Here is a 27,966-nt window from a genome sequence, read left to right as displayed (position 1 = left end):
GCCTGATCCAGTTGACCCGAGGAGCAGCTGTTACTGTCAGGAGAAAGCAGGACAAGTGAGATGACAAGAGATGAGACAAGAAACACCTGTCAGGTATGGAGCCTGGCTGAGCAGTAGCAGGTCAGAGCTGGAGGGGACTGGATCTGTCACAGGCTGTCTCCTGAGCCTGCTTGGAGCCTTCAGGAGACTCCTGGCATCTGCACTGGTGGTCCTCAGGAGGTAGCAAGGACCCTGAGGTAGAGCTTGAGTGGTCCAGGTCCCCATATTCTTGAAATGAGCACAGGTTTTCTTGTAAGTCTGCGAGTGCCTCAAGCTTCTGCTTCATGTGGTTCAGCCTTTCTTCATATTCACATGTTTTACTCTTGATTACTTTAAAAGAAGGAAAATGGCTTCAGTGTGTGCAGGAACATGATTAGGAATAGGTTACTGTCTCTAGTCCGGTTCAGTTCAGATAGACACATCACAGCCACTGGACCTCAAATGAGGAGACAGAGTGGTCTGAGGAGACAGTCTATCCGCACCTTTGCTGCCCTTCCTGACTCAGTGTGGACGCCAGCACGTGTCATGTGAATTTGATTCCTTCCTGGTAGAACAAGCTTACACAGTATTCCTTCATTCACACTCTGGAGCATGTGGCTGGCCTTCCAGTGACAACCCTTTCATGAGCACACCTCTGGCTCTAAGGACAGTGGAACATCTGCACTTTGGGTATGGTTTAGGAACAGAAAATGTTTACTGTAGAAACCAACCAAGGTGATTGTAGTTGGGTTTAGAATCCTCACAATTGAGCCTTAAAATTCTTAGTTGTCAGAATGATTGCATACCTGTACTCACCTTAAAATACTGGGCTGAGTCTTCCAGATCAGAATGTCACTATATCAGTTAGTGTCTTGAGGTGTCCCTATCACATGCAGTGACACATTTTCCAGACACATGCAGGTCCAGAGGAAATACAGGTTTTTAAATGCTGGGTATTTTTAAGTTAGTCTGAATCACAGACAGTCTGAAATGACTTTTAAAATAATGATTCTGCTGACCACAACCGATTATTACAGAGTTCAATCAGGAACAAGTAGCAGATCGTCACACTAAAGTGACTGTACACATTGAGGTGACACAAAATGCCTTCTCAACAGGGAAACCTGCTGTTTAATTGCTTTACTGACAGGCACATACTAGAAAAGATCACCGTCAGGCACTGTGGTGTTATGCAATGAGAGTGGAGAAGTTACTCACACCAGTCCTGTGACAATCGGGCTTTCACCCATAGCTGGAGGTGCAGCACACAGAAGTGTTTGCTGCTGAGAGGCGATCACAAATGCAGGCTCCTTATGTTTGTTTCTGACAAGGTTTCACTGTGTTCCCTAGGCTGGCAATCCTCCTGCCTTACCCTTTCAACTGCTAGGATTACAGTTGTGCATCACAAAACACAGCTAAAACACATCACTCTTATGGAAGACTAGGTCTCCCTGTTCCTGCCTGCACACTACAATTTAAAAGCAAAAGCAAAACTGACAAACGAAAAACCCAAAATCAAGGTATCTTGGATAGCCTTACTTTTTTTCTTTTCCCGATTAATTTTAGAATGGTAGTACTCAGTGGTTCCAGAGATAAGCTTTGATGACAAATCTTAGGAAAAGAACCAAAGAGAAGGACAGGGGCTGTGGGACAGACCATTAATGATTCCCTCTTGCTGCCTTGGGACAGAGAGGCTGCAGGAAGCCTCCTGACCTCCAGCCTGGGCCTGTCTATGCAATGGTCAGAATATTCTAGATTAGAGCCAAAGCCAGTCACTTCTCTGTATCCAACGTGTTTTTATGTCTCTCTGGAAAACACAGCACTGTATTCCAGCCCGTACAAACAACTGTTGTTTCTAAACAGTGGTCTATCCTTCTCTATTGGTCTGTCTAGTTGTCCTTCTGTCTTTCCATCTGTCTTACTGTCCATGTTTCTATTTCTCTATTGTCTATATCTTTTTCTATATGTACTATTATGGAGGGTTTCTGCAGGATTTTTTTTCTCTCCCTGTCATGCTGCTTTTATGGGATCTTTTATATTTGATCAAAAGTGTTCACTACTTTGTCACCCATCATTGTGATCTGAATCATAAATGTCTCTAAAACACAGTTCCTTATTTTATGAATCACCTACCTTCTTGGAATTTTCTTAGTATGTCTCCAAATAGTCCACAGTCAAACAGTAAGGTCTGGATCCCTTCATAGTCTAGGGGAGACACAATTTCCTGTGTTAATTTTAATGTGAATAAGTCACACAGGGAGAAAGAGAAAATAACCCCAACAGGAAGAGAGAGAGGATCAGAGAAGGGCAGCTCAGTGCAGGCCCAGCAGGGAAGTGGGAGAAGCCTCAGCTCACTGCCTCTGTGCAGCCAGGACTTCTGGGGAGGGAGCACCTGTGCTCCAGGGAGCCCCAGGTGATTAGGAGGCACCCCAAACTTTGAGAGCTCTTAGTCTTGAGAAAATAAGTAAATAAAAATAACAAAACAAAAGTGCTCCTTGAAATTTTTACTGCTAACGTATCCTTTGGTTTTGTCATTATTTGCATGTGTGTTCTGTGACACGGACACAAATAATACTTCAAAACAGGTTTATCTGTGTGTGTGTGTGTGTGTGTGTGTGGGTGTGTGTGTGTGTGTGTGTGTGTCCTAGAGTTCATACAAGTGTCAGATTCCCAGGAAGTTGAGGTCCAGGTAGTTGTGTGCTGCCAGATACGGCTGAAAGGACTGAACTCAGGACCTCTTCAACAATCTGTGTTATTCAGCACCAAGGTATCTACTTTACCCCTGTTATAGTTTTCTTAAGGCCCTTGATTTATTAAGAAATAGAACTTGAGGTGCATCAAAATTATAACCTCGATGCTGATTCCCAGCGCCCACGTTGTGTGGTTTACAACTGTCTATAATTCTGGCTCCAAGGGATCACACAGTTGTATTCTCTGAGGGCATTTAGACTCACATGTCCACCTCCTACACACACATACACACACACACACACACACACACACACACACACACACACAAGCATACACACTTAAATATACTAAATATATATCTTCACACAGTGACTGCAGCTGGTATAATACACCAGCCAAATTAACAGAACACAGTTTCAATGATTTCTCCTCACAGATGAGTACACCTCTGAGAAAGAGATCTCCTGGTCTCAGAGCATTTTTGGCACTAAATATAGAATCTGTGACTTTCAATATCTTCTTGATTTGCTAACTTAAATTCTTTAACTTACTTCTTAGTTTGTGTATGAGTGTTTTGCCCATGTGTACATATGGGTACCATGTTCATCCCTGGTAACTGGACAGGACAGAAGACAGTGTTGGATTCCCCTCAAACTGGAGCTATGGTTGTGAGCCACCATGCAGATGCTGGGGACTGACCTTGAGTCTCCTGCAAGTGAAGTGGTGCTCTTGACCACTGAGCCATCTCTCCAGCCCATGATGTGTGTTCTTAAAGAATGGGTTAAAGAAGGGAGGGAAAGCATGGGAAGGTGTGTTTTCTAGAATGTGTTTACATTTAGCCCACTCAGTACCTGACTCTGAAGCAGTCTCATCCATGAATCTTCCATGAATTGAATCCATTTTTTCTAGTATCTGTTCAAATAATTCAGTAAGAAGTCCTGCTTCCAGGCATTTCTTAAGAAAAGGAGCTTTGACAGCTGCATCTACAAACAAAGGATGCATTGTTAGGAGGAAATGGACAGCGATTCGCATCATGTGGTCACTTTGTCTTTTACCAGTTGATGGGTGAGCATACGTGTCTCATTGTTCTGTAGTTCAAAGAGTAAATGGTCCAAAATGACATTTCTCTGCTTATAACTGTATAATTTAATATAGTTTTGTAAGATGCTTGAGATGACAGTCCCTCATATTTGTCACAGATTTGGCATAGTAAGGACATAGCCACCTGTCCCTGTGTGGGGTAGCATACCACAGAACTGTGGCCTCAGACAAACATCCCAGCCTTTTTAAGTGTGTCTTCTCAGACTGAGAAGAAAGGGGCCATTCCAGCTCCAATAACTTTGACACAGTAGTGTTGTAATGGACTGCATAGCTATAGTAAGGATTGGTGTACATACATATCAGAAGCCCACAAGAATAAAGATCGAAGCATGACAACATTTCTATAAATATTTGGAGGTCACCACGTTTGTACAGCCATCGCTGAGGACAAACCTTTGTGGCCATGAGGCTCTTCCTTCATGAGTCTTTTATAGCTACTGAATTTCATCTTTTTTGGCTGGAAAAGAAAACCAAGAGTATATTGACTTTTCATATTGGCCTGGGATAGCACACAAATCAAATGTTCTGCTACATAATCAAGTCTATGAATCAAATCTAACAACACAAAACAATGTATTAGACAAACTTTCTCTTTCAGCTTGGTCTTGATGAACTCCTGGATCCAAGTGGCACTGTTAAATAGCTAGGGCCTACAAGGTGTGCTGTTTGTGCTCTGAATAAGAAGGAGTGATTGTTGTCTGATATTAATTCAATGTATAGAAACTGATATAAAAACTGTTTCAAAACTCTCCAACTTCTTTTACATTTTATATCTCCTAATCCAGAAAATTTTAAGTTAGAAATTTGGTTAGGTATGGACCATGTAGCTGGGAAACACTTGGTTATGAGTGAATGCTTGTCTGTACTCTCAGCCTGTTTAGGACTAAGTGCTGTGAAAGGACACTGGTTTGCACTAACATGCTTCAAGGAATGATTGACAGAAGCTGAGGAATGACGTCATCCCCTCTGCCTCTAGTCTCCTACTACTCTCAGTATGCTTTCTCCAGGTCAGGATGATCTGTACTTCCTGAGTGCAGGATTCTCTCCAAGATGCCACCCTAAGAGCAGCTTCCGCTCCACTGAGAAGAGAACACACAGGAAGGATGGCGTGCAAATGCCAACTTCTCCAGTGACTTGAAAACTGTGAGTCTCTGGCATTTAGAAATCTAAGTAAGGACATTATGTGAAGAAATTAGGTCTAAGTCAAATTACCTCTGTGGGAGGGCCCGATGAGAGACTTTTCTTCTTTCCTGTCTTCTTCACGCTTGGGCTATCAGCTGAAAGAGAAACCATTCAAGATTTGGACTATGCAAAGCAAGACTGCCAAGTGGGTGTGGTGCACACTTTAATCTCAGCACTGAGGAGGCAGAGGCAGGTGGACCTACAGGGTGAAGGCTAGCCAGATCCCCAGAGTGAGATCCAGGACAGCAAGGGCTGTCTCGAATGTTTGTGTTTGTGTATGTGTGTGTGTGTGTGTGTGTGTGTGTGTGTGTGTGTGTTACTGTATGCATTGTTAAAACAAATCAATTGACTGGATAAACTTGTACAAAAACATGTGCAAATATGGAATTTAAAAATGGCAGATGGTGTTTCATTGAACAGAATCCTCAACTCTGGCTATAGATAATGATGAAAAGGTACAATATTATCAAAGTTCTCCTATCAGGATCACATGTGCTCTAGCTAATGCTTGCAAAGATGTGGGCAGTCCTGTTGTCTTCATCTAGAGTAGTCTTCTTAATAAATAATTATCCATATACCTCAGTCTGTCCTGTAATTGTGTGAGAGACACACACAGAAACACACAAACGCACACTTATTGCTATCCCCATTCCCTGACTATATACACTAATGTAAAGGAACCCTTTTAAGTACTTTCCAATGAGTTATGAACCAACGACAATGACTAGAGGTGGCTCAGTGCTTGTGAGCCCTCGCTGCCCTTCCACAGGACCCACGTTCCGTTCCCAGCACCCACATGGTGACTCACAACCATCTGTAACCGAAGGCATCCACACACAGGGGCTCATAAAATATTACAAATGAGAAGAGATTAGATTATCTCAGGGTTCAGTTAAGTAGTGAGCTTTCTTCAAACTCATGTTAGAAACTTACCACGTTCAGTGGTCTCTTCTTGCTGTGGAGGATGTTCTGGGCAAAATATTCTGAAAATACAGATTTTTAAAGAATCACTGAATCTTTTAATTTGTAGAGATCCACCTTTTCCTCTGCATCCCCAGTGCTAGGAGAAAAGCTACATGACACTACACTGGCTGAAGTATTCATTTTTAAAAAGAAATATTTTTAAGTCTGCATCAAATAGTGAATCCACACCCGATGTGGGTGAGGGTGGCCACTGATTTTGTGCCCTTTGAGCAGTAGAAAGAGGTCTCTGGTCTCTGAAGGTGTGAATGCTGGGTGAGCATTTTGAGCGGTATTAGTTCCTATGCTGTGATGAGGGGCATCTGAGATCTGAGAGGGGTCTAGGATTTGAAGCTTGAGTCCGACGACCCACAATTCTGCTGATCCTCACAGATCACACAGACACTTGTGCAGTACTGTGGAGAGCGACTTTTTCAGGTCAGAGCTTGGACTTGGCCGGTGTCTTCAGAGGGAAGGCAGCACAGCAGGCTGGAGGACTGCAGTGAGGAGCTGTAAGGGACTTCTCTGCCCAGCTTGCCTCTGTCTCAGCCCTCAGCAGACCTAGAGTCCTCCTGTTACCCAGTGCCCTCCATGCAGCCTTCCCAGCAGCACCCAGCTCAGTCACCTCCTCTGGATCTGCACCCTCTGAGCACCTTTCATTCGGTCTCAATTGCATTCCCAGAGGGACTTGGACTTGGGTCCTATCTCTCCTGAACATTGATTTTAGGTTTATGTACCATGTTTGCCTAAGAGTTTTTGTAACATAAAGAAGTCTAGAAGATATTAGCATAGACTCTCACCTGTGTCTTCCCTGTCCCCAGTGTCAATAATTTTGAGTCTAGGCAAAGCCCCTTTCTACTTCGAAACCTCCCATGAGCCCGTGTTCATTGTGTCCTCTCTGCACTAATGTGCCAACCTGTTGATGTCTTGTCGGGTTCATTCTCTCTGCGTGTCCCTCAGCACCTTGTGAGGTGTCTCAGTTATTCTATGAACCTCAATGTTGAAATTAAATATTTAAGAACATAGAAGTCCACTTGTTCCTTACTGAAATAATTAAAACTTTTTTTTGGAATAGAGTAAGTCTTCCAGTGTGGTCAATAAACAGTTTTTTAAAGTTATCTCTGTGATTTCAAGGCCAGCCTGGTCTACTTGGTAAGATTCTGTCTAAAAAACAGAAACTATTTACAGTAGGTATTTAGTCACTTTCATTTGATTGTGTATTTATTAATGACTTTCACAGTAAAGTGAGTTCCTTCTGAACATCAACAATGAATGCGAAGTTCTTCTATCTGTTTATCAATAATACATACATAAAAATACTGTTTGCCACTGAATGCACTTTTACAAACAGTAACAAGCTAAGGGCTGGCAAGTGGACTCTGCAGATAAAGGTGTTTGCGGTCAGCTCTGACAGCCTCAGTTCCATGCCTGGGTCCAAGGTGGGAGGACAGACACATGACTTGTGGATGTGTGAGTGAAGGAAGGTGTCTTTCTGTTGCAGAGAAAAACAGGCCTGAACTGGCTCCTGTGTCCTGTAGGACATGCATGCTACCATTATGAATAAAGCTCTCCCAGGAAGAAGGGAGTACAGAGAAGTTTTGGAAAGTCATAAAACCTTTGAATATTTCTTTTTCCCATCATGTGTAAAAATGAGAAGCTGAGTTCCTCATGGTGTCCCATAATCCTGTTCTCATGTGAAACTCATTTGCATAAATTAAGCCTAAGAAATATGTCACAGCTTAGCCATTCCTTACCCATCCCCACCTCTCCACCATGGAATTTTAAAGCTATTTGATTACTTGTAAGTTCCATGATGCTCATCAACTTGAGGAATTGCGTGGTCTTTTTTGGCACAGACATAGTGGTAACTCTTCCTACAGGATGACAAATCACATCCCACGGTGGCACCTCCTTTGTTACACAGTGAGCATTTCTGTAGAAGAACAGATCATAATGAGTTAGTATTGTTTCTTTGCTAAAAAAGTAAGGATGTTCTTAAATATTATTTAAGCCAACAGACATGTGTTTTGTCCTGGATATTACTGGCATATCGCATTCTTCATGGGCACACAAAATATTTGGCAACCCATGGGGAAGTTTCCACGAAACTGTAGCCGACTGGAAGAGAAGGTTGGTATAGACATTTGTATCAAGTTTTACACAAATACAAAGCATGTAGGTGCTTACCAGAAACACTATTAAAAAAGAAAAAAAATCCCTCTTATAATGAAGTTTTCCTGGGGGAAGTTAGTGGAGGGTGACATCCAAAGGGGGGTATCCCCTTTCCAAAAGAGAAAAGGAAGGTAGAATTGGGGGAGGACTTTTGTGAGTGAGTACTGGGTGGGGGAGAGGAATGGCTGATATTGGGTTGGAAAGTGAATAAATACGAGCTTTTTAGAAGATCTTTTAAAAGCAAAGCTAGCCAGCTTCTTTATCGATAGGCAGGGAATTGGTTGGGGGACATTGATCCTGATATCAGAGCAGTTCCTATTGTGTCACTAAACATTGTGACTTCAGCTGGCACTTTCCATGGCTTCCTTTTAGACCGACCTTTCTCCCTGGGCTGGTGGTACCCTCTCTACGGAGTTGCTACTAAAGGAAATGTGAAGTAAAGGGGTCCTGTTGTGAATGTGCAGAGTGAACAACAGTAAAAGCAGAGCAGAACAACACGTTATCTCTTTTGATCAGGTTTTTATTTCCCTATCTGATGTCACATGGATGGCAGATAGAGACCTTAGGTGCTGTGTGCCTGCACAAGCTTTTGTGCACTACCAGAACCTTATCCTGTGATGACAGGCAGGCCAGTCGTGACCCAGGCTGATTGGCACTATCCTTTGACTAAAGGAGATCTAAGCAGAAATGGGACAGCACTTTTGGGATCCCAGGTAAGGATCCGAACATAATATGTAAGGAAAGACACAAAGAAAAATCAAACGTACATGAATAATAAGATTAACATAGAGGTAGAGTTCTAGATCAAAGCTCCTGGTTTAGAGCACTTATTTAATTGTGGAGGAGCGACATAGCTGCAAGAACACAGAAACACATGAGACTGCTACCTCACAATACACTTGCTGACAGTTCTGCCATGAGGGTAAGTCCTGTCAGAGGATAGAATATCAGGTGACAAAATGCCTCCAGAAGGCCGGACTGTAGGCAAACCTCTAGAGCATTACTTAATTAGCGATGAATAGGGGAGGGTCCAGAATACTGTGGATGGAGCCATCTGGGCTAGCATCCCTCGGTCCTGTAAGAGAGAAGACTGGGAAAGCCATGTGTAGCAAGCCATTAAGCAGGACTCATCCTTGGCCTCTGCCTCAGCTCCCGCCTCCAGGTTCCTGACCCTTTTGAGTTGCTGCCCGACTTCATTCACGATGGACTATGAGGTGAATATATAAGCCACATAAACCATTTCCTCCCCAACTTGCTTGGGTCCTTGGGCTTCACCACAGCAATGACAACCCTAACCTAGACATTTCCCCTGGGAACTCCTTACCTTTGTTCTCATGCTATGAAAGAGTTCAAAGGCCCTACTTTCTGAGGAGCCTTTGTGTGAGGATGATACTGGTCCCCCCAAAGCATGTACTTGGCTGTTCTGTTACTGCCTTGGTACTGGCCTCTCTCCTCCATGAGGTAGGCACGCAGCAATTGTACAGAAACCAAGGTTCTAGAAACACTTGTCACTGAGAGAATAGCTCATGCCACATGTTTGTTTTGGATCCCTTTCTGTTACCCTGCACTTCCAATGCATCTCAGTTTCCCAATAGGAAAGTCCATGAAAACTCTCACGGATCACAACCGCTTTCTCCATATTTTATTTACCCAGCTGCCCTCATTCTGGTCTGGGCTGTTTCCATGTAGACAAACTCTACAACAGTAGTTCTCATGTTGTGGGTCACGACCATAGGAATACATATTTTCCATGGGCTTAGGAACCAGAAATCAGCTCAGTGGCTAAATGGCATTTATAAAGGGCCAAAGAAAATAAAAGAATGGTTGGTGGTTCCCAAGACCACTTAAAATATGCATTTTCTGTTGGAACAGACCCACAGCTTAAGAGAGAACCACCACTCTAGAATCCAATGGTAGATTTCCTTAGCACTTGTCATGAACTGCCTCAAAACCAATCAGCACAGAATAATGAAACTTACATTTCAGTTGATGACCTGCCACCTTCTAATTAGAAGACAGTTTACATAGCTCCTGCTGATATAGATAATGAGATTTTGCCACCTAACATATGTGTGTGTCTCCAGTCATTGATACCTTACTGTGGGTGTGATCAGCCATGATATACTCAGACTTGACATCCTGTTTACTCATCTACAAATGGCCAGGAGACACAGTTGACCTTGGAGGAGAGCCTCTGAGCCCTCCTTTCCTGGAAAGGTCCATATGCCCTCAGCTCCCAGGCAGATGCTGTCAGTGATAACCACCCAAACTGGTGCAGAAAGACATCAGCCACCTGTGACCTTCAGAGGACATTGTCCTCCATGTCAAGGATGAAGCCTTTTGCTCTGCATGCTGCCTGCAGCTCTGTGGCAGGACAGCAGAGGAAGAACCGAGGTGGCGCTGTTGAGCTGCTGAAATTGGAACTTGCTCTGCTGAAGTGACAGGAAGGACTTGTTCCAGCCTGTCTCACCAGTGTTTTCCCTCAGACAGAAGGGGCTCAAGCCTGCTCTCCTCATGTTGTAAGCAGAGAGCGTCAGCTGAGGCAGGGTCTCACAGTCCACCTTCCAGCTCTCCTCATGTTTCTCAAAACTTCCTTTACCTCAGACTGTGTCTTTAGATGGAAGGTTTATTTTATTTTTACTTCTGTGTCTGAGAGAACAAGTCTGTAAGTACGTGTCTCTGTGGAGGCCAGCAGTGGGCGTCTGATGCCCTGGAACTGGAGTTACAAGCAGTTCTGAGTTGCCATTTGGTGATGGGGACCAAACTCAGGACTTCTGGATGGGTAGCAAGCATTCTGACCGGCTGTACCATGTCTCCACACCCATGAAGACTGTCCTTTGAACGTAGTACAGAAGACTCATGAGTTATGAGTAATAAGACATGTCAACTTACCAACCTTCTCCCTCTCCAGATCTCTTTCTTCACTGATTTGACAGCAAAGCTTCTGGCTGGATTCCGTGGATCATGAGGATCACACTCCACCAGTCCTGATGAATACAGCTGCACAGTGAGAGAAACCCAGAGTCGGTGTGAAATAGTCGGACCGACACAAGTCAGGGATGGTTCTGAAAAGGGCTGAGGAGGATGCAGAGTGGACCATGGCTCAGAGCACTGGCCACTGTGCAGTAGATGACCAGTTGTGAGCCATGGGACTCCTGTGGGAACCCTCAGTCTGCAGACACAGTTGTCCTTGGTAACTGATCTCTATTCAGGCAGACACCCCTGTTCCTGCCTAGGAATGCAGAGCAGGCAATGGCTGAAGCCATGGAGACAGAGAAACCATAGCAAGGGACAGAGGCCATTCCTGGTGGATTCCCAGGCCTTCTTAGATTTCAATGACCATGCCTGCCTCTACACCCATTTCACAGATTTTCACTCTTGTCATTGTTGAGATAGGGTCTCACTGTAGTTCAGTCACTGGACTGAAACTCAGAGAGTTCACCTGTCTCTGCCCGTGAGTGCTGGGACCAAAACCATACACAAATATGCCTGGCTATTATGCTGTTTTTTGAAGATAAGATGTATCTATACATCCCACTTTACCTGGACCCTGGCCTCCTTCTTAGTTTGTTTGCAGTGGGAATTCAGGTACGACCACAGCTACCCCCAAACTTCCTTGTGTATTTTAGAGGCCACAAGTCTCTTTCCTCATCAGCATTTTAGAAGATGGAGAGAGGGCTCAGTGGTTGAGCATGTGTACTGCTCTTCCAGTGTTCCAGAGGACCTACATTGTGCTCTCAGGTCCAGGTACCCAGCTCACAAGTGACAGAAGACCAGCTCCAGTGGGTAACACACACATACACACATGCACACACACTAAAATCTTTCTAAAAGATTTTTATTAAAAGATTAAAATTCTTTACTAAAATATTATACAAACATTGTATTAAATATGTGTGTGTGTTCTGTGTGATGTGTGTATTCTGATGTGCATGAGTGAGTGTATTTGTGAGTGCGTGTGTGTGTTTGTGTGTGTGTGTTTATGTTGTTTTCTGCATGGAGAAAAAAGAGACTGACTTTGGCTGGCATTCTCTACAGATCTTTAGCTTTTTTCTAAGATTTTTTTATAAAAATGAGTGTTTTTCCTGCATGTATCTATGTTGATCACATGACTGCTTGTTTTCACATAGGATAGAAGAAGGTATGGGATTCCACGAAGTGAATACAAATGCTTGTGAACTAACCCTGTGTTCTGAGAACTGATCCTGGGTCCTCTGCAAGAACAGCTTAACCACACAGCCATCTCTCCAGCCCCGTTCTATCTTGTGTTTTGAGATAGCCACTCCCTGACCTTGGACAGCTCACAAGTTCAGCTCACCTGGTTGGCCAGCAGGGTCTAGAATCCTCCTGTCTGTACTCCACAGTGTGGGGCTGCAGGCAGTGTATGCCAGGTGGAGATTTATGGATGGATCCTGGGGTGGAAGTCAGGACTTCATACTCATGTTCCAGCACTTCCCTAACTGAGCCACCAGCTTCCTAGCTCCAGAGAGCTAAGTCTCCCGAGTCACATAAACCTAAACAATGGGCTGCCTTTCACTTGAAGGTTAATGTCACAGAGAAACTCAAAAAACTGAAGAGCATGAGAAACATGAGAAAAAACTTGTGACACTTTCATAGGCAAAATTTTTTTAATACGAATGCTACGTCATTATGCAAACGTTAATTCTTGAATGTAGAAGTCAAACAATGGCCCTGAGAAGTAGTTCTGTAATTTGGCCATGATTTGGAGTTAGGGTTTCTTTGTGTTTCTGCTCCACTACCTCAGCCGCATTGATATGTTGTATCTATCGTGATTAAAAGTTGCTCTTTGAAAGATGTTGAGAGAAAAAGTTGGGCCAAAGCTCATGCCTAGTTTTGATTGATAAATTGTTCTTCTGTGAGAGTAGATTCTTACACACTCAAATATACAGGACAGATACATAATTCAAAACAGATCTGACAGCTGGATGCGGCCCTATACACCATGAGTCTGGGCACTCAGGAGACTGGGGCACATAGACCGAATCAGCATTTCCACCTCAAAGGCCTCTGCCCCTGCAGACATTATGACTTCTGTCATCATGGTCTTCAAGCAGAGATCTTCCATGGTAGTTGTGAGCCACCACAAGGTTTCTGGGAAAGGAAACTGGTTTGTTTGGAAGAACATTTAATGCTCTTAATCACTGAGCAATCCTTTCAGTCATAAGCATGTAGTTTTAAAATTATTACAGTAACTTACCAAACAGTTTTCATGAGCAGCTATATTTGCTGATGGTGCAAAGTAAATCACACTCCACTCATGACCTTCAGGGCAGAGGGCACATGTCCTCTTCTCCATCTTCTCTGGAGACAGACTGTCACCTATAAATAATATCCAGGTTAAAACAGAAAAGCATTTATATGGCCTTGTTAGCTCCTTGAGGAAAAAGGCCCTCTTCTTATGCTAGAGTCTTAACTCCTGGAACAATTACAAATCAACAATCTAGTCACTGAAAAGTAGCATCTCTTGTGTGGTACAGCCCGTCTTCAGTGCTTAAGACCAGTGCTGTCAACAGAAAGAGAGCAAGCCACATAGGTTGGCTATGGGGTCACTGAAAAGCTTCTAGAGGCCTTACTGACATGAATAAAATACATTTAAAAAATCTCTGATGATGTCTGAGACAGCAATGTAGAGCAAAGACTGATTCCATGTATATTTAGCAAAGACAGTAAGAGTAGGTTCACCTGTGTGGCCTATGAGCTCCCTTACCATGGGATCTTAGTAAGATTTACAGCAAGAGGCACATGTTTTGTCCTGCTGGTCCCAACTCCATTAGAAATCAGTTGGTCACCCCTATAACACTGTGTCACTCTTCTATCAGGGACATGTCCTGCCTTGCTTGTTGTTATAGTAACTCAGTATCCACACCATTGTCAGATTATAGTCTCTCCAACGAACCTCATGGCACCTTTCAGTACTATAAAAGCTAGACAACAGGGAGCAATATGATTATTGCTTAATTTCTCTGTGACCTGTGCCTAATAATATGGTGTCTTTGGCAATAGGAACTTGTTACCAAGTTCTCACCTTGCCACTGTACAGAGAATAGTGTATAGAGCAAACACACCACTGACCCCAAGGCTCAGGGAATATGGTAGTAGTTAGGATGGAAGGTTGCTACGATCCAGAGAAACATTGTCCTCAAGACATTACAGAAATGCTGTGATCATGAACTCAAAGCAGCTGTGTGTGTAGCCAAGGGTGCCTGCAAAGGGTGTGCATAGGATCAAGCCAGTTAAAATTGAAGCTGGCATGGTGGTGGGGGTTGGGAGGCAGCACTCACTAACATACACCTCTAACTGAGAAGATCTGTCAGTTGATGGTTTGTGGGGGAAGGTGTGTTGGTTTTCCTGTAGGGTGTGGCCCCTCTTAGGCCTACCATGCTTTCATGGTTGAAAACACACACACAGAGAGAGAGAGAGAGAGAGAGAGAGAGAGAGAGAGAGAGAGAGAGACAGAGAGAGAGAGACAGAGAGAGAGACAGAGAGAGAGACAGAGAGAGAGACAGAGAGAGAGAGAGAGAGAGAGAGAGAGAGAGAGAGAGAGAGAGAGAGAGAGAGAGAATGAATAATCTGGAGGTAGTAAACTACTCCACATGGAGAAAAAAAACAAAGGAATATTTCAGAAACACAAGGTAAAAACAATCAACAAGGCAGATCCCAATGGATACGCCACAACACCCTGTGTCTGTACAGGACACTATATAAAGATGGATATTCTACACAACTATCTTTAAGGAAGTTTCAAGCTTAATGCAATCTCAATGTATATACATATATAAATACACTCATACATACATACATACATAAATACATACATATATGCATACATACTAGGGTATAGAGTACTAGCTCTGTAGATGAATGCTCTTACATGTTTTGCAGAGGAACAAGGCTCAGTCCCCAGCACCTACTTGGTGACCTATAGTTATTTCTATCTCTGGTCTATGGCGGGATCCTTTGCTTTCTTCTTCTAAACACCAAATCAAGTGCATGGGGACTATACAATCATTTCTGCAGGTGAGATAGTTATACACAAAATAAACCTCAAACATATACTAGTTGCAGGATGGTTACAGGCTGAAATAAATCATTAGTAACTGCAAATTTGGCTGTAGACATCTCTGCCAAGTGGGTGAGGATACGGGATCCCTGGGTTGTCTCAGGGATGGAAGGATGCTTTTGCTGAAATAGTGACTTCCCTTGGGCAGTGATCACTGCAATCACTGTTGATTGGAAGGGCTGAAAAGGTTTGGCATCAGTGCCTTCCTATTGTGTCTGCATTTCCAGCTTTAACCTGTGGGTCAGGTTCCTACTGGAAAGACAGGACTGGGGCAGGGTTGTACTAGCCTGTCAGCCCCAGCTCTCTTGCTGTCCTCTGTCTGAGAGAGGACTTCCTGTGCATTCTTGAGTTTATGATTTTCTAAGATTATTCCAGAAACCTGTGAACCACAAACGTGACAAAAACCTGGATCATCATGTTCTTATGATATGAGAAAACCATCTCAAGGAGATTCTCACCATGGCCCTGAAATATCAGCCTATACAACACACGTTTTTAGGACACTGATGGCACTAAGAAACACACAACCCCAACCTGGTCCTCAGTATTCTCCAATTGCCCTCAAAGACCTGGACTTCCTTTCCAGATTGCCAGCATCTCCAATAAAGCCTAGCTTCCTTTCTCAAGAGTATGTCTGCTCTACTCACTTTACACTGCAGAGCTTCCAGAACGTTGGAGAGAGGACCCAAGATGGCCAGACAGGTCAATATAGAATTGTCATGTTCCTGAGGGCCCCAGGGCCCAGAACTTTCCCAAATACTGCAAGCCCAGCTCCACCCCCAGCAGTGTCCTGGATTCTCCTGGGCTTGGGGGAGGGGAAAGTGTATGGCCTGTTCCTGCAGGCCATCGCTCTAATACTCACCAGTTGAGACTGGGCCACATGGTGGTGCTGTCTCTTCGGCCATGACTGGGCACTTGCACTCCTGGAAGTGCAACTGAGTTTCTCCTTTAGGGTTTACAGGTTCTGCTTCTAGCTTTTAGTTTCGTTTCTCTAAGTTTGTGTGGTGATCGGGAAGACCCAGATGGGAGGAAGTGCACTTTGGGAGCAGTGCATGCTGGCAGATTTTCAACTCTGCATAGTCAGGTTAAAAGTGCTCAGGACTGGTTTCTCTGCCAATGTGAGGAAACTGTGGCCAAAAATAACTTAGGGGAGGAAATGCTTTATGTGACTAACAGGCTCCAGTCATCATGCAGAGAAGAAGGAAGAAAGCAGGGGCAGGGAGGCTTTCTGGATGCTTCCCTTGGCTCTCAAACCCTGCTGTGCACTACAGCACAGGAACACCTGCCCCATGCTGGAGCTGCACTCCCTGGAATGTCCCTTCCTCCATCAACCCACAGTCAGGAAAACGTCACTCGGGCCACTCTGATGGAGGCAAATACGGTGAAGGTTCTGCTTCCCAGGTGTGTCACGTTGACAACTCCAAAAAGCCATCAATCAGCTTGGGAAAAACCACAGCAGACACCCCGACCGCGCCTGTGCTTAACTTAAGAAACAACTGATCTGTACTCCTGAAACTGGTAACACACCCTTTTGTCTACGCAGGACTATCTTTAAATGACACAAAATCAAGACCCTAAACTCAGGTGTCAGTAAGGAGTCTTTATTTAGCATCCACGGGCTACAAAGCACCACAGAGATGCAGACTTTTCAGTCCCAGGGAAAAAGAGAAATATCCATGTAGGCACCAACATACAGGGAGTAGAATTGTAAAAGTTCATTCTTTTGTGGGGAAATCAAAGATAAACTCTAGGGGGTATGCACTCTAGGAGGACAAAGGGCAGCCTGTGCCTGGCAGAAGAAGGGCAACTCAACAGGGCAACATGGACAGCCTGGGCAAAATGAAAGGTCCTAACACAGGATGACAAGGACCTTGGATAGGTCCTGGAGACGTCCTTTCTCACAGTGTTAGGAAGAACAGGTGAGCAAGACCCGTGCTTCTGAGGAAAGTGTCTACCTTCCAAGATCAAGACCAGGGAAATATGGGGGAAACTGAAACAAGGGGAGACAGAGGCCTTGAGGGGAAATAGCCCATGAATGCAAGAGTGTGTGTGTGTGTGTGTGTGTGTGTGTGTGTGTGTACACTTACTCATTGAAATAGTACATTAAGCTTCTAGAGCATGTTACTGTGTGTATTTTAGTGTGTGCACATATGTGCCAAGACACATAGGGCAGGTAGAGTCCCTTCAGGTTACAGTAATTCTCTTCTCTCAAGTGGGTTCCAGGGTTTGATCTGTCTGTTATCCTTGACAGATGTGCCTCTCCATGCCAAGTCATCTCTTTGGCCCATACCTAATGTCTTCAAAGACCAAGTACTCTTAAAGTCACAGCACAAAACAGGATCTTTGAAAGGAATCCTCTGTAACCGAAGTACCTTCGAGACAGATTCAGGTCAATCTCTATGAGTTAGAGGCCAGCAAGGTCTACATAGCCCCATCTCAAAAAACAAACAAAAAAACCAAAACAAAACAAAAAACAAAAAAACAAAAGAATCCTAAAGGAACCAAAGGAAAGGAAGCTCTTAGGGAAAATTACCAGGCGCTGGAGACATGGACCAATGGGTAGAGCAAGAGTAGTCTAGACACAGAATCTGAGTTCTCCTCTCATTAGTCCATAGAGAAATTTAGGGATGGGATGTGTACCCCTGAGTAACCTCAGGACAATAAGGGACAGAACAGAATGATTACTCACTGTGCTTGCTGGCACCCAGTGTAGATGAAACTGAAGGCAGGTTAAGAACACACTTTCTGAACAGAACAAGTTGGAGATTGATAAAGTATAACACCCAACGCCCACACTCATTCACATACAGGAAAAGAAAAACACAGGGTGGAAAAAGAGAGTGCAATTGACTGGGGGCGAGACGAGATTGAGATGGAAGGGAGAAGAGCCAGGGAATGTGAGAGCAGAGAATGCGACACAGAACCAGCTCTTGTACATGGCTCTGAGGTGAAGCAGAACCAGCTCTTGTACATGGCTCTGAGGTGAAGCAGAACCAGCTCTTGTACATGGCTCTGAGGTGAAGCAGAACCAGCTCTTGTACATGGCTCTGAGGTGAAGCAGAACCAGCTCTTGTACATGGCTCTGAGGTGAAGCAGAACCAGCTCTTGTACATGGCTCTGAGGTGAAGCAGAATCAGCTCTTGTACATGGCTCTGAGGTGAAGCAGAACCAGCTCTTGTACATGGCTCTGAGGTGAAGCAGAATCAGCTCTTGTACATGGCTCTGAGGTGAAGAGGTGAAGCAGAAGCAGAATCAGCTCTTGTACATGGCTCTGAGGTGAAGCAGAACCAGCTCTTGTACATGGCTCTGAGGTGAAGCAGAACTAGCTCTTGTACATGGCTCTGAGGTGAAGACTTTGCAGTTGTTGTCTTAGCACACCACCAATGCATGATTGGCAGCTCTGTGCTACTCTGTAATACACACAGGAAACAATGGGTCTCTAATTGGTATTGAAGGACATCATGTTTGGTCCTGGAAACCCAGCCACATACTCAGGGCTAGTGAAGTCATGGATCGTGGAGGAGAACCGACAACTGCCACCTTACTAATCCAGCACGACCCCTGACTCCACTGTAAATGTGCGCCCTTACTCCCATGCATGAGTGCAGCTCTCACCCTACATCGAGGAAACTTCTCTTTGCAACAGGGACAGCGATCCTTATAGCAAACCACAGCACTTGCAGAGCCCAACCCCAACTAAGGCATCGCACACCACCACTCCTACACCTAAGGATCTCTGTGGAAGAAGCAGAAAGACTGAAGAGCACATGAGCAGGAAGTCTGCTGTGAGATTGTGTCTCCTAGAATCCACAGAGAAGCTACAGCCAGGAAGTCTCCCCAACATGGCTGCCAAATCACAGGCTGATGGAGGGACACCAAAGGACAGGCTAACGTGGGAAGGGAAGAGCCCAGAAGGCCTCAACCCTCCACAAAGAACCACAGATAACCAAGGAGTGCTGACAGCAGAAGAGATAAGTCTTCCCCAGGGAAGAACACATCAGTTGGTCATCCAAGAGCACGGTGAGAACTTGAACATACAGGAATCATTACACAGACTGAGCACGAAACATTTATGAAGGGGTGGGTGCTCTGGGGCACTGTGGTTGCTATGATTCTTTGGGTAAAGACCAATGTCAGACACAGTGCTCTGTAGGAAATACAAAATATATTTGCTTCTTGTGAGCCTCTTTTCCACAACTCATATTTCTAGACATATATTTTTATGTGTGATTTTTCTCACACTTGCCTAAACATTGAGAAAGGATGAAAGGTTAGTTGCTCTTGCTTTTTAATTTTAAGAGAGAATATTTGTATGTATGTGGGGGCGAGTGAAAGAAAAGTCCTTTTTAAAATATTTTTAATGCAATGCTGTTATTTTTCTTCTTGATTTTGTTTTTTAAAATCTATTTACTTATTCACTTTACAACCCAATATCAACCCTTTCTCTCTTCCCAGTACCCTCTCAGGCAGGTCCTCCTCTCATTCCATCTTCCCTTCTCTTTTGATGTCCCTCTACTGAGGAATGAATAAGGAAAGTCGGGTTCATTTAAACAGTGGAGTACTACTCAGCCATTAAAACAAAGACATCATGAAATTTTCCATGCAAATGGATGGAACTAGCAAATATCATCCTGAGTGAAGTAACCCAGACCCAAAAGGACATGTATGGTATGTACTCATTGGTTAGTGGATATTAGCCAAGCACAGGATAACCATGCTATAATAAACAGATCCAAAGAAGCCAAAAATTCTGAGAATCTTTCTCTGAAGAGATAAAAAAAATTGGTATGTGATTGATTTTGATTCTACTTATAGAAAAATAGAACAATTCTTTGCATTAATGTTTTCTTCTGATGTAATAATGGAAGCCAGAGAAGTCACATTTCTTAAAGAGCCCAACTGTATCCTTGAACGTATTAGACCAATGATGGACAGTTGTGTGTTTAGGAAGCACTCATGTAATTTCTTGAATGATATATTAATAAACAATCTCTTAGGGGAGGCATGTACTGTTGTGGTTGGTTTTCCCCCTTAGAATATAGTACTATGAGAGAAAAATGGACAAGAGCCTGAGAGAAATGAGGTTCAATGACAGGCCCAAATTGGGATCCAGCTCAAGGTAAGTCTAAAAGGCCTGACACTAATCCTGATGCTATGGTATGCTGAGACAGGAGCCTAGCATGGCTGCCCTCTGAGAGGCCCAAGAAACAGCTGAAAGGGTCAGGTACAGATGCTAGCACCCAACCAATGGACAGGAAAATAGACCCCTGTGGTTGAATTAGGGAAAATCTGGAAGAAGCTGAGGAGAAGGGTAACCCTGTAGGTGGACATGCAGTCTCAACTAACCCGGACACCTGAGATCTCTCAGACACTGAGCCACTAACCAGGCAGCACACAACAGCTGATATGAGGCCTGACATATACAGCAGAGGACTGACTGGTCTTGCCTCAGAGAGAGAAGACCCTAACCCAAAAGAGACTTGAGGCACCAAGTGGAGATCTGGTGGGGTGGGAGAGGAGGGGAGGGACATCATCTTGGAGACTGGGGAGGAGTTATGGGATGAGGAAAAGTCAGAGAGCCAACCAGGAGGGCGATAAAGACTGGACTGTAAAAAAAGATTAAAGAATAATTAATAAATAAATAAATGAACAAACAAATAATGTAGTATTATATAGCCTGAAAAAGTGAGGCACTTGATATTTTGATACAACATGGATTAATTTTGGAATTTAAATGAAACAATAGGTCAGCCACAAAATGACAAGTAAGATGTGGTTCAGTTCCTGTAGGGAGAAAGAGAGTGGACGCTAGAAGCTGGGAGAGAATGTGGATGCTAAATGTGTAGGTTTCTTTTTTTTTTGCAAGGTGAAGAAGTTTGTGGATGAATAATAATTTTGGCTGTATTTTATGCTACAGACCGATATATTTTAAAAGCATTTACATGGAGAAAGAACAAACAAAAATTATGTTAAATTGTTACTTGCATTGTATCATGATTTTTACATTATCAATGTTAGAATAAAAGTAAGTTACCACTCTGAATGAATCAACTAGTTCTCTACTAACTCACCACCAAAAGATCTTATTTCTGTTAGAAGTGGACAGTTGAAGCGTCTGATGGAAAAAGCCACTGTCCTTGTGAGACAGACTGGCTCTACAGAGAAAGTGGAGGTTGGGCTAACACCAGTGATGTAATGGGATTTGTAACTTTTTAAACATGACCTTTGCACATGGAGGTGTGAATATGCCATCCTTGTGGAGGTCAGAGAGCAACTGGGAAAAGTCAGTTCAGCTGTCTGCTTTCTGTTCTTAAAGTGAGGGCTGTGAGTATTTGACTCCTTTTTCAGTAATAACAGGAGGTTTATTTTATCAGTTTGCCCAATATACGCCTACTTTATAAACACCAAACAGTGCTTTCTGTGCCACATAATTTACTGAGATGAACAATTTCCAGTTGAATAAAGCAGCAGAGGAAGCCCTGACATAAGTGTCCCAGCTGGTTCAGACGGGCGCTCACACTGCAGTCATTCCAGCTGATCTGACAGGAAGTGGCTTAGACTGGCCTTGGTCACCACAGTCTTTACAGGAGTGATTCCTACACAAGTAGGCATGAGCACTCATTACAAACTAGACCCAATGTTAGGACACAGCTCAACTTCATTCTGACAGGTGCTTTACTGTAGCCCAGAGGATCATGGGAGGAAATTAGAAATCTGAATGTGAGAGGAGTCAAGGGCCAGGGGCAGTATCGCACATAGATCTGATGCATATTGTCAGGTGGGGAAAGCCTTCGTTCTCCACATTCCCTATTCCCCTGGTGCTCTTATTCGAAGAGCCCAGTTGAAATGCTGGACTTGGTCTTGAAGATGAAGCTTGCCCTTGTAATGACTGTGCCCAAAAAGACACTTCTCAAAAGACTGATGGAGACCCACAGAATTGGTAAGAACAGAATAGTGCACTGTGTCTTTTTACAGCTGAGGGCTGCTGGGAACTGTATTAAATAAACTGTTGATTCTTCACAGTGTTTTGACAACCATTTCTTAAGTGTGCTCAACGTTGGGAAGGTGGTAGTGAGGAGAAACCCAGGGAACCAGCAAGCTATGCACAGGAGTGAGGCTCTGCTCCATTCTGATGGAGTTACTAATACGGAGAGAAGACCATGATGAGACAGACCTACTGCAGGAGTAGCAGAAGCAAGAAGAAAGCTCTAAGATTCCACAAAAGGATGAGCAAAGGCTGTGGTGTGGCTGCCCCTGACTAGGGTGGGTAGGGTAGGTAGGAGGACTTCCTGCTCCTTAGAGGACATGGGGGCCTGATCCAGTTGACCTGAGGAACAGCTGTTACTGTCAGGAGAAAGCAGGACAAGTGAGATGACAAGGGAGGAGACAAGAAACAACCTGTCAGGTATGGAGCCTGGCTGAGCAGTAGCAGGTCAGAGCTGGAGGGGACTGGATCTGTCACAGGCTGTCTCCTGAGCTTGCTTGCACTTCAGGAGACTCCTGGCATCTGCACTGGTGGTCCTCAGGAGGTAGCAAGGATCCTGAGGTAGAGCTTGAGTGGTCCAGATCCCCACATTCTTGAAATGGGCACAGGTTTTGCTGTAAGTCTGCGAGTGCCTCAAGCTGCTGCTTCATCTGGCTCATCCCTTCTTCACATTCACAAGCTTTACTCTTGATTGCTTTAAAAGAAAGAAAGTGGCTTCGGTGTGTGCAGGAACATGATTAGGAATAGGTTACTGTCTCTAGACTGGATCCGTTCAGATATCTACCTTATATAGTCACTGGACCTCAAATGAGGAGACAGAGTGGTCTGAGTAGAAACTCCTCCTTTCCCACCTTTTCTGCCCTTCCTAGCTCAGTGTGGACACCAGCACGTGTCATGTGAATTTGATTCCTTCAGGGTAAAACAAGGTTACAGTGTATTCATTTATTTAGAGACTAGAGATTGTGGTTGGCCTTCTAGTGACAACTCTTTCATGAGCACATTTCTGGCTCTAAGGACATCTGGTACATCTCAGCTTTGGGTATGATTTAGGAACAGAAAATGTTTACTGTAGAAACCAACCAAGGTGATGGCAGTTGGGTTTAGAATCCTCACAACTGAATTTTTGAATTCTTTGTTGTCAGAATGACTGCATACCTACAGTTAGCTTGGAATCCTGGGCTGAATCAGCCAGACCAGAATGGTGCCATGTCAGAAGTTAGCCTTTCCATGTGGTTCCCATGCAGGCCTAATTAGTGTCTTGAGGTCTCCACATTCATACCATGGGACACATGTAATTTTGTCAGAAATACATTTTTCTGAAGAATGTTATTTTAATATCTATTATTATCAACAGGCATTCTCCATTGATTTTTAAAGTAACTTCTCTGCTGACTAAAGCAATATTGCAGAGTCCAAAGAAAAACAAGTAGCAGAAAATGAAAACGACAGAGGCTGTGCATATTGAGGTGACACAGGCAACCTGATTGCTCTGTTGGGAAAGCCTGCTGCCACAGTAGGAAAGCCTACTGACAGGCACATCTGTAGAAAGAACACTCGGGCAGTGTGTAGTGAATAGTGTGGGGAGAAAGCTACTCATATCACTCTGTGTGACTCTGTCCCTCACCCATATCCAGGGGGGCAGCAAGTGGAGATTTAGCACTGAAAGAGACCATAATGAATGCAGATTTCTTGTGTTTGTTTGCTTGTTTGTTTTCTGACAAGTTCTCAGTGTGTAGCCAGGCTCCCAATACTCCTGCCTCTCCCTTTCAACTGCTGGGATTGCAGGTGTGTACCACAACACCCAGCTAAATGCATCTCATTTTTGAAAGATTGGATCTCCCTATTCCTGCCTGCCTACTACCATTTAAATAAAACAGCAAAACACAAAACCAAAAACAGCAACGAAAAATCTTTCTTGGTCATACTTCACTTTGTTTTGTTTTTTACTTGATTAATTTTAGAATTATAGTACTCCGTGCTTTGGGAGATAAGCTTTGAAGACAAAAGGTGTCTTCAAGAAAGGAAGTCAGACTGCAAGATGGGTCACAGTTGCCTCCCTCTTGCTGCCTAGGGGCAGAGACACTGCAGGAAACCTCCTCAGCTCCAGCCTGGGCCTGTCTCTGCTGTCAAAAATGTGGCTTGTTTCTGCCTTGTCGATATGTTTTTCTGTACACAAAAGTATTTGTCTGTCTACTTGGAAAACAAGCATTGTGATCCAACCACCCACAAACTACTGCCATTTTGTATAGCATCATTAGTCTGTCTGTTTATCCATACATCACTATGTGTTTATATATACACTACTTTTTCCACATTTCTCTCTCTCTGTGTGGTGCTTTTCTGTAATGGGATTTATCATTTGACAACAATTCTCCTTAGAAATTTTTGACTCTTATGCAACCTGCTATTTGGATCTGACTGGTAAATGTTTCTAAAACAATTTCTTGTTTTATGAATCACTTACCTTCTTCTAATTTTATTAATGTGTCTTTAAATAGTCCACAGCCAAACACTAAGGTCTCGATCCCTTCATAGTCTAGAGGGAGAAACAGTTTCCTGTGTTAATTTTGATGTGAATAAGTCACATGGGGAGAAAGAGAAAATAACCCCAACAGGAAGAGAGAGAGGATCAGAGAAGGGCAGCTCAGTGCAGGCCCAGCAGGGAAGTGGGAGAAGCCTCAGCTCACTGTCTCTGTGCAGCCAGGACTTCTGGGGAGGGAGCACCTGTGCTCCAGGGAGCCCCAGGTGATTAGGAGGCACCCCAAACTTTGAGAGCTCTTAGTCTTGAGAAAATAAGCAAATAAAATTATGTAACAAAGGAGCTCTGGGAAATGTGTACTGCTAACTTATGTTTTGGTTGTCATAGAGAAAGTCACTTAAAAGTAAGTATTTTACATTGTCCCTTACCATGTAACACACTCAGATCACACTAACAAGCAATTGTAAGACTTGTAGCTCACATTATATGTTACAGGAGGTCCCAGGGGCCATGGACTTGCACACTGTAAATAGAGTTTTTATTCCTAGGAGCCATTCAGAAAGAAACTCCCACTACGCAGTTGATCTAACCAACTGCACCAAGGCCTGGAAGATGGCTCAGCAGAGAGGGCTGCTTCCTACCACTTGATGACCTAAGCTCACTCCCCAGAACCCACATTGTGGGAGCAGAACCGACTCCTCTGTCATCCTTTATCCTGTACCTGTGACTGGGCAGGGGCACAACGTAATATTTAAAAAAATTATGTGTGTGTGTGTGTGTGTGTGTGTGTGTGTGTGTGTGTGTGTGTGTGTGTGTGTGTGTGTGTACATGGGTTAGGTATGTTCAGAGTCCTTAAGAGTGTCACATACTCAGGAGCTTCAGGTACAGGCGTTGTGGGCTGTCATAGGTAGGTGTGGGGAACCAAACTCAGGTCCTCTGCAAGAATAAATGCGTTCTTCACCACTGGGGTATCACTCCAGCCGCTGAGATAATTTTGTAAGATGCTGGACTTATTAAGGAGTAGAATGTGAGGCACATTAAGATTACAGCCCAGGCCCCGTGTTGGGTGGTTTACAAGGGTCTATAGCTCTGACTTGAGAAGCTCAGATAGCTCTGATTTTGGGGATACTTACACTACCATGTCTGCATCCTCCACACACGCACATATATACACATAACTAACACCACAAACGTATATCTGAAAACAGCAGCTGCATCCACAACAACAAAAGCAGCCAAACTAGCACAGCTCAGCTGAAGAATGGCTCCATCCAGCTATTTGCACCTCTGGGAAACAGAACTCCTGGCCTCAGTGCACTCTTGCCTGGAACTAAAGAATATGTATCTTCCATATTTTGTTCATTTATTAACTGGAAGTTTTAGATTTATTTATTACTTTGTGTATGTGTGTGCATGCTAGTAACTGGACAAGAGAGGGTGTTGGAATCCCCTCAAACTGGAGCTATGCTTGTAAGCCACCATGCAGATGCTGGGGACTGACCTTGAGTCTCCTGCAAGTGAAGTGGTGTTCTTGACCACTGAGCCATCTCTCCAGCCCATGATGTGTGTTCTTAAAGAATGGGTTAAAGAAGGGAGGGAAAGCATGGGAAGGTGTGTTTTCTAGAATGTCTTTACATTTAGCCCACTCAGTACCTGACTCTGAAGCAGTCTCAGCCATGAATCTTCCATGAATTGAAATCATGTTTTGTTGTATCTGTTCAAACAATTCAGTAAGAAGTCCTGCTTCCAGGCATTTCTTAAGAAAAGAAGCTTTGACAGCTGCATCTACAAACAAAGGATGCATTGTTAGGAGGAAAGGGACAGCGATTCGCATCATGTGGTCACTTTGTCCTTTACCAGTTGATGGGTGAGCATACGTGTCTCATTGTTCTGTAACTAAGAGTAAATGGTTCAAAATGAAAACATTTCTCTGTTTTTTAGTAACGATATGAATTGATGTGGTTTTGTAAAATTTACTTTAACTGCTTGAGATGACAGCCCCTCACACTTGTCCCGGATCTGGCATAGTAAGGACATTGCCACCTGTCACTGTGAGAATTACCACAGCACCGGGTTAGGCCTCAGGCACACCTACCTGCCTTTTAAGCATGTCTTCTCAGAATGAGAAGAAATGGTCCATTCCAGCTCAAATAACTTTGATATGGCATGGCTTCTAATATAGTGCATAGTTACAATAAAGATTTATGTTCTTATTAATCACCAAAAGCCCAGAAGAATGAAGATCAAGAACGACACCAGCTTTGAATTATAGGGGTCAACATTTCTTTGAGTATTTTGAATCCGTCATTTTGTACAACCAACACTGAGAACCAACCTCTGTGGCCGAGAGCCTCTCCTGTCACATGTCTTCTAGATCTCCTGCATTTCATCGTTTTTGGCTGGAAGAGAAATCCAAGATTTTATTGAATTTTCATGTTGGCTTGGAATACCACACAAAATTAAAATGTTCTGCTACATAATCAAATTTATTACTCAAAATCTAAGAAAAAATATTAAACAAAATATTTTTTAAAATTTTTGTTCTGATGAACTCCTGAATCCAAATGGCACTCTCAGATAGCTAAGACCTGTAGGGTATGCTGTTTGTGGCCTGAAAAACGAGTATTTAATAAAGAATAAGAGGGAGAGACTGTTGTCTGATACTAATTGAATGTATAGAAACTGATATAAAAACTGTTTCAAATCTCTCCAACTTCTTTTACATTTTATATCTCCTAATCCAGAAAATTTTAAGTTAGACATTTGGTTAGGTATGGACCATGTAGCTGGGAAACACTTGGTTATAAGTGAATGCTTGTCTGTACTCTCAGCCTGTTTAGGACTAAGTGTCTTGAAAGGACACAGGTTTTCAGAAGCATGCTTCAAGGAATGATTGACAGAAGCCGAGGAATGACGTCATCCCCTCTGCCTCTAGTCTCCTACTACTCTCAGTATGCTTTCTCCAGGTCAGGATGATCTGTTCTTCCTGAGTGCAGGATTCTCTCCAAGATGCCACCCTAAGAGCAGCCTCCGCTCCACTGAGAAGAGAACACACAGGAAGGATGGCGTGCAAATGCCAACTCCTTCAGTGACTTGAAAACTGTGAGTCTCTGGCATTTAGAAATCTAAGTAAGGACATTATGTGAAGAAATTAGGTCTATAAGAAAATTACCTGTGCGGGAGGGCCCAATGAGTGTCGTTTCTTCCTTCCTCTCCTCTTCTTGATGCTTGGGCCATTGGCTAAAATAGAAACCATTTAAAAGTTGGAATATATAAAGCAAAAGATTGCCAGGGGGT

General features: G+C 43.7%; 2 protein-coding genes across 2 annotated transcripts; both read right to left on the bottom strand.

The window, feature by feature from the left end:
• Positions 1-4: 4 nt before the first annotated feature.
• Positions 5-16,325, bottom strand: LOC116913075 (PHD finger protein 11-like). Its single transcript, XM_032917208.1, is given in 11 exon segments — positions 5-176; positions 179-369; positions 2,152-2,223; positions 3,561-3,692; positions 4,204-4,267; positions 5,023-5,087; positions 5,926-5,975; positions 7,752-7,885; positions 11,017-11,124; positions 13,343-13,464; positions 16,068-16,325. Coding segments are annotated over 11 exon segments (1,011 nt in total). The 5' UTR covers positions 16,111-16,325; the 3' UTR covers positions 5-146.
• Positions 16,326-24,545: 8,220 nt separating this feature from the next.
• LOC116913074 (PHD finger protein 11-like) lies at positions 24,546-27,966 on the bottom strand. Its single transcript, XM_032917207.1, has 4 exons — positions 27,842-27,966; positions 27,005-27,068; positions 26,323-26,454; positions 24,546-24,726 (listed from the first exon to the last, which is right to left on the bottom strand). Exons 1-4 carry the CDS (start codon positions 27,923-27,925, stop codon positions 24,647-24,649), a joined length of 360 nt encoding a protein of 119 aa, XP_032773098.1. The 5' UTR covers positions 27,926-27,966; the 3' UTR covers positions 24,546-24,646.

The sequence above is a fragment of the Rattus rattus genome, chromosome 12, assembly GCF_011064425.1.
Source record: "Rattus rattus isolate New Zealand chromosome 12, Rrattus_CSIRO_v1, whole genome shotgun sequence".
In the NCBI taxonomy this organism is placed as follows: Eukaryota; Metazoa; Chordata; class Mammalia; order Rodentia; family Muridae; genus Rattus; species Rattus rattus.
The sequence above is the reverse complement of the archived record's forward strand: the minus strand, read 5'-3'. Positions and strand labels throughout refer to the sequence as shown.